The sequence below is a fragment of the Alexandromys fortis genome, unplaced genomic scaffold, assembly GCF_014885135.2.
Source record: "Alexandromys fortis isolate MF-2015 unplaced genomic scaffold, M_Fortis_MF-2015_v1.1 scaffold_101, whole genome shotgun sequence".
In the NCBI taxonomy this organism is placed as follows: domain Eukaryota; kingdom Metazoa; phylum Chordata; class Mammalia; order Rodentia; family Cricetidae; genus Alexandromys; species Alexandromys fortis.
In genome coordinates this window covers 1,046,952-1,059,203 of record NW_026067983.1, presented here as the reverse complement: position 1 = coordinate 1,059,203, position 12,252 = coordinate 1,046,952, and the positions used below count along the sequence as shown (strand labels likewise).

General features: G+C 44.1%; 1 protein-coding gene across 1 annotated transcript in view; it reads left to right on the top strand.

Annotated features, from left to right (window-relative positions):
• The window catches only part of Ahr (aryl hydrocarbon receptor), a 33,298-nt gene that overhangs the window by 621 nt on the left and 20,425 nt on the right, over window positions 1-12,252 (top strand). Inside the window, exon 2 of the mRNA XM_050158672.1 lies at window positions 10,647-10,834. Within this exon, the coding sequence (XP_050014629.1) occupies window positions 10,647-10,834 (188 nt within the window). The remainder of the gene's footprint in view (window positions 1-10,646; window positions 10,835-12,252) is intronic.

Sequence of the window (12,252 nt, the reverse complement as noted above, 5' to 3'; positions counted from 1 at the left end):
GGGCACCGCACTCTCGCAGCTCGGCGACCTTGGCTGGCCCCGATTCGTTGACAGCTCTGACCTACCTAGTGCCGCTCTGGATTATTTAGCTATTTGCTAAGCCTGTCCTGAAATCCTCCTCCACTCCAGATCGCCACCTTGGTGAGCTTTAGAGGACGTGTAGGGTCCTCGGCTGGCAGCTCGCGGAGGTGAGGCGCTGGGAAGCGCTAACTAAACACGTGCAGGCTTGAAAGAGGGGGTCTTGGCCTCTGAAGGCATTCCTTTCTGTTCGCAGCAGCTAGCTTTCTGTTCCGCTGTCTCGTTTACTTGCAAGGCAGCAGGTTTGCAGGGCTCAGTACAGGAGCAGAGTCGGTAGCAGGTTGGAGTGTGCAGTGGACAGGTGCCCCCGTGGCTTGGTGGCCTTCTTAGCCACCCTTTGGCGAAGCTGTGCACTTCCTTTTGGAGTAGTTTTAGGGCCTATAAGATCAAAAAAAAAAGGAAGACGAAAAAGAACTGGACTTATAAATTATTCTCAGTATCTACCTGTAATTAATTCATTTCCCAGTTTAAACAGGGTGATTGCAGTCTTCTGCGTGAGATGGGAAATGTTTTTAAATCCTTTTCCCCAGAGAAAGATATCTATACTTGAGACAGGTTTCCATGTAAGAGTTGACGGTATTGATGCATTCATTCATAATTATTACAAGTTACCATTGCCCAGTTGTTGTTGTTTTTTTTAATAAATAGTTTTAGGGACACTTTCAGACAATCAGTAGTGTGCATTTTGCTTAAAATTTGACTTAGCTATCATACTAACAAACTAGAAAAATAACATTTTAAGATTTATACTACACTTACAACTGGTTACTCGCTTAAAAGTTTGGTTATTTGTGAATTTTAATCTCCTTTAAGAATTTCAGCTGTCCTAGTTCCTCATGTCTCGACTTTTAAATTAGCATTGAGAGAAGATGTTTGTGTGTAAGTAGTCCGACCAGAATTTGGAAGTTTTGCAGTACAGCTTATCGGCCTCAAATACTGCCGACTCAGCGGTTTCCTGCCGGGCCGTTCTGAGGACCCTGGCTCCTGGGCCTCTGCTGTTTGCTGTTTTGTAGACCGGTTTTCTTTATTAAAACGTGTTTGCTCTGTCTGACTTTGTTCCCGATGGCTAAAGTCTGAGAGGCTTTCGAGTGCCTGTTCTCTGTTTTCATGACTAGCAATACTAACTCAGCGTGAGGTGAAATGGGTGTACCTCAGATTTTATGTCCATGGGCAAAGAGATCTGAAGCTCCGTGCGAGTATTTAAGTCACCTGTTTCCACGGTGTCACCTAAGGACAAAACATGCTTTCTCTGAAAGTTCAGGGGCTCAGTTTTCATTCGTTATAATGCTTAATGGTTTTTTTTTGTTTCTAGTTAATAGAGCGAGCTTCCTTTTTAACATTACAACACTTCCCTTTAAGACACAGCTTTTATTATGTTGTCTCAGTATTTTTATTACTCCCTCACTTCTGTAATATACTTGCGTTTGATAATTTCTTATAACTAAACTCTTGTCCCCGCTGACTTGTGTTTGGTTTTGTTTGGTTCCTAGCTGCAGCTCATCAGATCTTGACTGAACACTGTGGGTCGGCTGTAACCTTTCAAGTGTTTTAAAGGTCACCAGCCTGCTCTGCACAAGAGCTCAGTGTTGGCACATAGATCACCTAGTGAAAGTTCTCACGTTTTTCCCCTGAGTGGAAAATAGCTAACTTTATAAGGCACCGAATCTAAGTTCACTCTTAAAAATTAGGTGATTAAATTTTAATATGAATCCTAGAGTTAAAAGAAGAGGTTGTGTGCAGGGAGGCCCCAAATACCGCAAGTTCAGGAAAGTCACATCTTTGGGTTGACCATGCTTTCTCATTTTGTTTAACATAGACCCTTTACGGGATAGCCATTTTATTTTACTCCAAGAGCATATGCACCATTATTTTACGGTTTTAACAAAATGCCCACTTAAATATATACAGTTCTCTGAGAATTTGGACTTAAATAGGCAACATGATTTGAACCTGAAGCACATTCAAGTCAGGATAGGGAGTCAGAATTAGCGCCCTCTAGTGGCTGGTCTCACCATGGCAGTCATCTTTAGTAGGAACTGAGTTTCATCCCAGACCAGTGTCCTGTATACAGTTGACTGTGAATAGCTGTTTCCTTCCTCTTTGGTGCGATGAAAGTTAGGAAATTAAAGACTCTGAAGCAGTCTTTATCCTCATCTTCAAGGACAGAATTTCAAAGACAGCCTCCAGGAGTAGAATCTTCTGCTACATTTTTTAGCTAGTTGCCCCACACTTAGTAAGTTTGCCCCAGAAAGTGAGCAAATGTTTTCACTTATCCTGTTCTTGCTTATTCTCCTTGGGAAAGAACATTTCATCGCGTGAAGAGGGCTGGAAAACCTACCGCCCGATGATTACTCTGCCGCTAACTTTAAATGCATTGTTGATGCTTTTGAAAGACAGAAATGGTTTTTCTGCTATTTCAGCTGATCATGTTCCTAGAAAGTTAGTAAAGCGTGTTAGCAAACAACAGATGTTCAGTAACATCTGCATTTGAAGATGAGACAGTCCTGGTGGCCAGCAAGCCGGCCCTCGTGGCTGTGGGGACAATGGCGTTCAGGAGTCACATGCGCTGCTGAGGAAACCAGTGCAAGAAGCTTTTCACCTTATTAATGTTCCCTTCATTCTGTTAAAACCCTGCGAGCCTCACCTGTACAACAAACCTCACTAAAAGTTTTGTTAGGTTACATAATGCTGAGTTTTCCACAGAGCTGTGGTATGGTGTTCTCTTGTAGAGAGCACCTAGAATTCTAGGTCCTTCTGGACACTTCATCTTTTCCTTCATTGCTTTCTGTCAGATAGCATTATTGAGAGAGCGTCTGTGTTGAGGCTGCAGATAGATACGCCTCACGTTAACTAACCTGTGCGTGGGTCCAAACGCGAGGGCTCACATCAAACAGAGCAGAAGAAACCTCAGATCCAGACTATTGGATGAGGCCTAGTTTCTCACTGCTGGTAATCAGGTCACAGGTTTGTTGTTGTTTGTTTGTCTGTGTTAATTTTTTTCCCCTCCTGCAACTCATCCCAGGCTGTCTCCACTCCCCACCCCGCCCCAAGTCCCTTCTCGCTCCCTTTCCCGCTCTAGTTGTTTAAGAATGTCAGGACAGTCTCCTGCTGTCTTACAACTGAACTAGAAAACAGAAGGTCTGGTAAAGCGGAAGTCTGCCTGAGACCTGAGCGAAGGCCTGATGTCTATCTCCGTCCTCCTAGCTGTGCGTGGCAGGCCTGGGGTGGCCCTTACAGACGTGGCCATCTCTTCCCTTCCCGGCCAGTGTGCTCAGTACAGGTGGTGTCCTCTGTTAGTTAACACTGTGACGTAGAGGTGGGCACTGTGCAAATCTCCACGCCCCTCTCCTGCTTTTCAAACCCCTGAACTTAATTCATTTGGCTTAGCAGTGTAAAGTAACAGAAAAATGCTGGGTTTTTTTTCTTACTACGTGCTGATAGGAGCAATGAACACAGGATTTCCCTCCACTTCAGTTTCACTTTCACAGTGGAACTATGGGATGATGTTATTATCTCTCATTCAAAGTTGGTTCATGGAGTATGTGAAAAACCAGGCTTTGGGTATTGAATCTCTAGTTTTTGGCTCCAAAACGTGATGTTCTTACCAATAGGCAGGACGGCCTAAGTGAACAGGTTAATCGGTGGGCGTGACAGCCTCTGTCCTGGGGATTGCTCCTTACCTACCGCATGTTATTGTAAACACCGAGGCAGAGAAACCCCACTTGCCGTCTGAGGTCTTGATCTGTTCTTGCTCAGCTCCTGTTTTGTGTTCTTGTCCTTTCTTCCTAGACCTTTCCCCAGCTTCCTGCATGGTGACACATGTCTCCCTGTGAAGCATTCTTAATAGCTGTGTGGTGTTCTATTGAGTAGCTTCCGTATTTTTCTTTCTAGGGGACATCCAGTCATTTCTAACATTTCAGTAATTTAACTGGTGTTTTAGAGAGCACCCTGGACATTTGTAAATTTCTGTACAACTGTGTGATTTCCATAAGACAAACCTCTCCAGGTAGAAATTGGGGTCACAAAGGTGGGCATCTACTTCTAAGGTTGAACCAAGTGTTACACTCAGATATAATGACAAACGTTATTATAGGATTTCTTGTGAATTACATCCCCATTGGTTGTCTATGAAACATGCCTCTATCTGCGTATTTCACTTAAAAATATTACCAGTTTGACAGGCAAATGGTGGAGGTGGTTGAGCTTGTGTGTTGGAACTGGGCTCGTGTGCAGTGGTGGGATCAGTATAGGGTGTGGGTGGGTGTGGGTTTTGGATTGTCTCCTTCCTGTATTAACTGACTTTTCAGTTTCTTACTGTGTTCTTTCTCTTGTTGTGAACTAGATCTGTCTAACATGCATACACATTTAAAGTCAGTAACACACATGCAGCGGTGCCTGGCATTCAGTGCGCTGGGTGTTGTCCTTGATGCCTCCCTTAAGGACTTTAGCATCCCATTTCTCTGGCGTTTTTCTCACCTCTCCCTAGCCTCCGAGTTTTGGATTATGTATGCTTCATGTTTTTGACTGTGTAAAAATTCTCTGTTGCTGAGATAAGTAATGTCCTGTGATTGCATTTTCCTGGTATCCATCCATAATTCTTACCATCTCCCACCATCATATTCTTTTCCATAAGTAGGCATTGTCTTAGGTTTATGAGACACAGAATTTCTGCCTTTGCCACCCCCCCTTGTCTTTGTTTATGAAAGAGAATGGTAGTTGCGGAAAGTGTTGTATCCTGCCATCATGACTCCCGAATGTCTTGCTTAGATTTAACACCTGGTTTAGAGGCCTGCATTGTTATGGACTCTTGAGCATCCCTGCTAACCGACCCACTTCTCCGCTTGCTTGCCTTGCTGTAAAGTCTGTCTGCTCCTCTCACAGTTGTCTTTGCGGGGACCGGAGCCTCCCACATAGCAAGTGCTTGAAGTTTACCAAGTTACCGGTTGATCAGCACTTAATACTATCCTGGCCTTACCTTGATGACTGTGCTCTGTCGGATCTGTTATGTGTGCTCAGGGGGGCAATACCAAGACTGTGCACATGCTTAAGAAAGAGGAAGAGACAACATCCCTCCTATGCTCGGGGTCACCTGCAGACTCACCATTCCTAGGACGTATTTCATTTTCCTTTTTTTCTTTTTCTCGGTATGTGTTTCTTGTGTGAGCTCCTGCGGTTTACATAAATCTCTCCTTAACTAAAGCCATCCGCAAAGTAAAGAATCCATCAGAACTAGAAAGCAGGAACGGGACAGTGGCAAGAGAATTCTGACTCAGTGTGACTTCCAGGTAGAAGGTCTGTGGATGCCTTTGGTCTCATATAGGAAAATAAAACATCAAGCCGGACCAGCCTGGCGATGAGATTCTTATTTATGCCGTGTAGCGCCCCTTTCATTTTAAATTAAGCCCATAGTTTATAATAGTTCACATGTGAAATTCTCATTCAGAGAACACCGTACATTGGAGCTGGGGAACAGATGGAAGAACGCATGGGGTTGAGGGTTGAGAGTGTTCTCTTCATTCTGACGTTATTCCTCTACCGTTTGTGTGTGTGTGTGTGTGTGTGTGTGTGTGTGTGTGTGCACATACACGTGTGCCCAGGAGGGCCAGAGTCAGGTGTCTTCTTCACTTTCTTTCCACATTTTAAAACTATGTTTTTCTCTGAGAATTTGATACGATGTATTTTGACCATATTCATCCCCTCCCCAACTCCCCCCAGTTCCTCCCACCTCCCTACCCACCCAAGTTCCCTCATCACCATTCTATATAGACCTTAAAAACTCTATTTTTGGGGGGGGGTCAGCAACTCCTGGGTGTGTGTCCCTCCATGGTAGAAAATTTGCTTTTTCTTTCCAAGCAGCAATCAGGTAACAATCGCTTCTCAGCTGGATGTGGGAGCTTCAGGCTAACCTGCTCTCCTTCCTGCTGGGTTGTGGCTGGCTGGAACATTTGCAGGCCTTGTGTGTTGTTACAGGCCCTGTGGGGTTGATATGTCCTCTGCCCTGATGTCACCCACCCTCTTTGGCTCTCAGGATATTTGTTCCCCTTCTTCCATGTAGATCCCTGGGCATTGTGGGGGAGGGTGTGGTATAAACCTCTGAATTAGGGTTGAGCACACATTTTATCCTCTTTTTCTTTATCTTGTACATGTTTGCCAGTTGTGGGTGCCTGCCGATGGCTAGCCAGCGAAACAAGGAGCTTCTGTCAGGAGAGCTGTGCAGTGCCCTAATCTCTGGGTGTGGCAGTAATCATTAGGAGTCATTTTATTGCTGTGTCCATTTAACAGAATAATGGTAGTAGGTTTTCCCCTAGGCCTCATAGCTCATCTAGCCACAGGCCCTTGTGTTCACTATGACACCTTGTGTCAGCTATGGACTCCCTCTCAGGGAGGAGGCCTTAAAACCCAATCAAAAAGAGAGTATGGGGTTCTGTCCTAAGGGCATAGAAGTAACAGCATAGCGAATCTTGGTCTGTGTGGGAGGATAAACTGAGTACAACCTTCAAGAAAGGTGAAGGAAGTAGGAATTTGAGCATCAGTCATGACCAATATGTAAATGCTTGACTGTGGAAATCAATAAACATTACAAACTCTAAAGCCAAATGCTTGTTTGATAGTAGTTTTCTAAGTAATATTTTTGCCTAAAGGCTCTCTTATGGAAATACTTCTGCTGTAATTGCACAGCTCAATGGTTGAAGAGGACTTGTGCCCAGCTGTTGTGGATCTCTTGGTGTTATGAGCAGTATTTGTTATTGTCTGACCTTTATCATAATCATGCTAGTGAGAGAAAGAAAGAGCTGCGTGTAGCTGGTGTAGTAGAGGGCTTTGTTAGGAACTCCTTCAGATGTCTTGGGTAGAGAGTAGCATCCCACAAGATAATAAGAAGGGGAGCCCAGGTTCCATGAGGTATGAATGAGGGCATTCAAGCACAGGAGGAGACTTAGAGATATGCAAATACTGAAGGCGTGGGAATAGATTATACGTTGCAGAGAAAAAAGCTAAGAGAGTGAGCTTGGGCGATACAATGGTGTCTGTTGTTAGAAGACATGACTGTAATTGTCTGGGATGGCTGAAACCATATGTTTGCATTGCCAAGCACCTACAATAACACGAACTTATGATTGACTCGAATTGTTCCCTTTTCCCCCACGTTGCTTCAAATACTGGGTACAAATGATGAGCTGAGCAGATGTAGATTAGCCTGGTGGGTCCTTGGAGACTGTAGACAGCCTGCCATTAAAGCTCAGCACCCGCTACAGTGAGCTGGACTTCTCAAACAAGCTTGCCTGCCTGCTTCCAGCTGGAGCCTGTGATCGACAGGTGGGAACAGGAGTCTTGAGGTTAATCTTTAAACAAATCATGAATTGTGCCTTTGCCCCATCAGCATCCTAAAGTCTTTCTTTCAGGAATCTGAACTCCATTTCTCCTTAATCCAAGCTTGCAGGTTCTTTACTGCTTGATTGAAGTCCAACTTTATTTCACAGTTTTGTGAATTTGGTCCCATGCTAACCATTGCATAAGGTCCATGGCAATGCATTAAATGGTGGATGCTTTTGACTTGTGGAAAGTAACAGTCTCAGAATCTAGTGCAGGGTTAAATCCTGCAAGGAGCCGTCCCAAGAAGCACTACATGGCCTGTGGCTCTCGATCATTGTTACTTCTCTGTGTCGTTTTAGGGATCTCGTGTCTGTGTATATGATTCTCCCAATTGTTTCCTGGCTGTTATTGCAAAGCCATCTCGCGTGGATGGCCAGATCAAGTAAAGACTTTCACGTGCAGTTATTTGTATGGTTCATCCCTTAGCAAGGTTGTGTGATGATTTGGGGTAAGATTCAGGAGACATGGGACAGGGTAGCAATCTGTTGCAAGGCAGGTCATAAAAAGGCTTTTTAAAAGGCTTCATTGTAGACTTGAAGGGAGTGAGTCAGATCAAGGAGTTGCATGAAGGCACCAAAGTACATGTTGATAGCTGGAAGGGACTTCTTAGCCCTGGAGTACAATGGTGTAAGAAGACTTTGGCCAGATAAAGCAAAGCCAAAGTGGTAGGTACAAGGCAGAACAGTCACGAAGGGTTCTCTGTTAGCCAGGGAGCCCAGGGCTAACTAAAAGTTATATCAGAGAAGCTCCTTTGGATCTGTGTTTTAGAAAAAAGTTTCTCATGACAGAATTGGGACTCGAGCGAGCCCTGTCCTGCTGTCCGTATTCTCTATGACCAAGGGCAGCTTGGCAAAACACAGAACTCGTAGGGTAGACCCGAGCTGAGAGCTTACGATAGGTTCAGTTGCCAGGATCCAGTTATCTGCCATGGCTCTGAGGAGACTTGCTTCTTCCTCCTCCGTTTTCAGCCGCACCAGGCCCTCCTTTGTCTTGTACACGTCAGTACCGAAACCTCAGACAGACTTCCCCCGTCCTTCCGCGTCGGCACCTCCACCAATCCTTCCTTAACCTTGCTGTAGGCTGCTTCACAACAGACGTACACACTGTGTGTGCGGGCACTGGTTTAGTTCCCTGTCCCCCGAGACAACACAAGAATGAAAGGGTTTGTGTGCCAGTTTCTCATCTAAGGGCTCTGCGTCCGTACAGGGCAGGCATTCGGTGTTTCTTGAAGCAATGTGGTCTCTGCCGTCTCCCCCTCGCACATTTTCCTCCTTCTCACCTCCTTGCTTCAGACCCCGCTCCGTCCTTACCCAGGGTCCGGGTCAGATGTCATTTATATGGGAATGTCTCTTCTAAAGCAGCTCGTCATTTTATGGAGCTCCCACAACAGTTTTTGATATAGTGCAATAACATCTTTATGGACAGTCCAGGATAGGACATATTTGTAATTACCCACCAGAGAGACTTTCAGAATGAGGTAGATACACATTATAAATGAAGACTGAACTGGATTGGTTAATTGAGAAATATGATTATTAGCTGTGACTTAAGTTTTATTATATGCACATTACTGGGAGAAATAAAAAGGGAAACAGTTCCCAATTTCTGTTTAATAAGAATGCCTTAAAGAAAGTATTGATTTTTAATCTCTATACCTCTTTACTCTTTTTTTACAGAAATAGTATGAATTCTAATATAGAAAGCCATGTTGTTGAAGAAGTTATTTTCTAGAGAAATATAAAAGCATGCTAAAATTCTGAATTTTCATCCATTTTCTATTTGAAATATTTTTTCTCTGTTTGTATCATTGAAGATATAAATTGCCTAAAGATGCTTTTCAGTCGAATTAGTGCCACGCTACCCAGTCAGTTTCTGCTCTGCACGACCCTGTGACCTCATTGTTATGTCGTCAGCGGCTTCGCCGTGCGGAGCTTATGCCAAGTGTAGAGATGTGATCTAAAATTTTACTTGCTTTTCCAATTTCATTTAATTTCTTTTTAAAATGTGTGTGTGTTTGTGTGTGAGTATGTGAGTGTGAGTGTATATAAGTGTGTGTGTCTTTGAGTACGAATATGAGTCTGTGTGTGTATGTGAGTGTATATAAGTGTGTGTGTTTGAGTCTGTGTGTGAGTCTGTGTCTGAGTCTATGTGTGTGTGTGTGTGTGTGTGTGTGTGTGCATGCGTGAATGCGCAGTCAGACCATGACATGCTTGTGGATATCAGGACAGCATAGGAGAGTCCATTATCTTTTTCCTCGATGTGGATCCTGGAACTTGCAGCCTTGGTGGCGGGCACATCTTCCCACCTGTCATTTGATGTCATCTCTGATTCCTCATGGGTGTCTACTGGTCTATCAACTGACTTTAAGTTGTTGATTTTCACTTTGAAATCTCGGATAAGACCTTTCTGTAAACCTAGGTTCATCTCCAACCTATATCTTTTTTGTTTGTTTGTTTGTTTGTATTTTGTTTTGTTTTTCTCTCAAAGGAACATCATTCTACATGGTCAGGGTCTCCTCGGCCTTTTAATTGAGATGCAAACCATAAAACCTAATCATTATGTAGGCTTAGCCCAGGATGAGAGTAGCAATTGCCTCTAGCATTTGACATGCAGCAAATATGAATACCTGAATTCAGATTTATTCCTGTCTGTATTTAAGGACCATATTACATAGATAGTGGAGCATCTTCAGGTTCCAGAAGGATGGGGGAAGCCGTTTGGAGTGGGATGTGTACAGGAGGCCGCTGGTCCTTCTGCTTCTGGCTTCTCTGCCATCCTCAGAAGCAACGGCGGGCTGCGTCCCTGGACGAGAGCAGAAGTGTGATTTCAGCACACCGCAGTAAAGAACTTCCCCTTGCTTTGGCCATGGCTAACGATTGTTTTCAAGGGGAAAATAAAGCCTAGTAGCCTTGCTCACTGGCGGCTACTACACTGCATATATGTGAAGTGAGTAAGTGCTTTTGTAAGACATATTTAACTTTTTTCCATGATGAGTCGGTGAGCTTTTAATGACACACCAGTGAAGGGTGTCCCCGTTCCCTGTTACTAAGCTATCAAAGGGAGATGTGGGCAAGACCCATGCAAGCTTGAAGTCGATCTTTAAAGTTCGTTCTGTTAGAGCGCTGTCTGAGGAGATGTTGGAATGTAACTTGACATTTTTGGTGTGTGTTCTAAAGGCTCTTGTGACTCTTTTTCAGAGTAAAGCCCGTCCCCGCTGAAGGAATCAAATCCAATCCTTCTAAGCGACACAGAGACCGACTGAACACAGAGTTGGACCGCCTGGCCAGCCTGCTGCCCTTCCCACAAGATGTTATTAATAAGCTCGACAAACTCTCCGTCCTCCGGCTCAGTGTCAGCTACCTAAGGGCCAAGAGCTTCTTTGATGGTAAGACATCAGGGTTGACCCTCCCAGCAATGGCTTGTAAAATACTAACGTTAAGTATGCTTCTCTTAATATTGATGGGTGAAAATGGTTTGTGTCCTAAACAATAGTTAAGTGACAGAGCTAAATTTGTAACTATGGTCAAATTAGCCCTCCTGTCTCATTCACCAGACAGATATAGCCATTTGAATGGTAGGCCGTATCATCCTTTGAACGTCATATATTTAGGGGTTATGCTCAGGTTTCATTTTTACAAAGAAATCACAAGATACTTGAACACCGTGATTGGGGCTGGGCAATGACTTAGTGGATAAGAGAGGATTTGCTGTGCAGACATGAAGATCTGAGTTCAGATTTCCAGTGCCCACCTAGAAGCTAGGAATTGCCTACACCCCTAGCATGGTGGGGACAGAGACAGAGGGTTCTGGGGCTTGCTGGGAGTCACCTCATCTGCAGGTTCAGTGAGAGAGGGAAGAATGCTGGGAACGCTTTGGAGCCACTGCTGCTTAACCTGAGCTTGGGCCGCGGCCCTGTATTCTGACCCTTGGTGTTTGCTCACACACCGTGCTCTGCCACACCAGACGCCCTTCGCTCCTCCCTGACGTGGGCGGCGCCTCTGTCCTTAGACAGTTTTATGTGCAGGCCAGGGACCTCTCTCGACTCTGAGAAAGGAATGTTGGCATGAGTCATTCAATTTCTTGTGCCTTTGTAATGAGGAATGTTGATATGTGTGCATGTAGAAAAAATAATGCTTATGTCTCTGTGTGTGTATATGTGTGAGAAAATATACACATTGTCCCCTGTTTAAAAGTAAGGGGCAGACACCGAAGCTACCTGAATAACTATGACGCCATGTAAGTACTACAGTCCCTATCCTTAAGATATATATATATGCTTAAGATGTATGTATCTTTACACACATGCGTGTTTAGACTGCCTTCTTAGCAATGCTGTTGTGTCCCAGGCATATTAAAAGTATTTTCTCAGCCCTTCATTCATAAGTTGGGGTTTCATTCAGGTCCATTACCTGTTTGAATTATTCCTCATCACCCTTAGTGTTTAACCATCTTGCTGGTTTAACACTTCAGTGTACACGAAATGTAGCTGGAGATTTTGTTAAAAGATACCTTCTAAAGAATGCCTGCCCTGTGCTGGTTCGGTCACTTTAACTAAGGAATCAATATTTGAGCAAATGTGTTACAAAAGTTGTGACATGTCTTAGTTTGGCCTCCACTGTGCCCAGAGCTAGTTTTTAAAAGTTGTTTGCTTTGCCTATGAAAGTAAAAACCCAAATAGACAATTTCAGGAAGACTATAGAGTGGTGTGTGTGTGTGTGTGTGTGTGTGTGTGTGTGTGTGTGTGTGACAGGGTTAATGGTGTGTATTCACTTTGAGCAGTACCTTGAGCTGTTCCATAAAGGA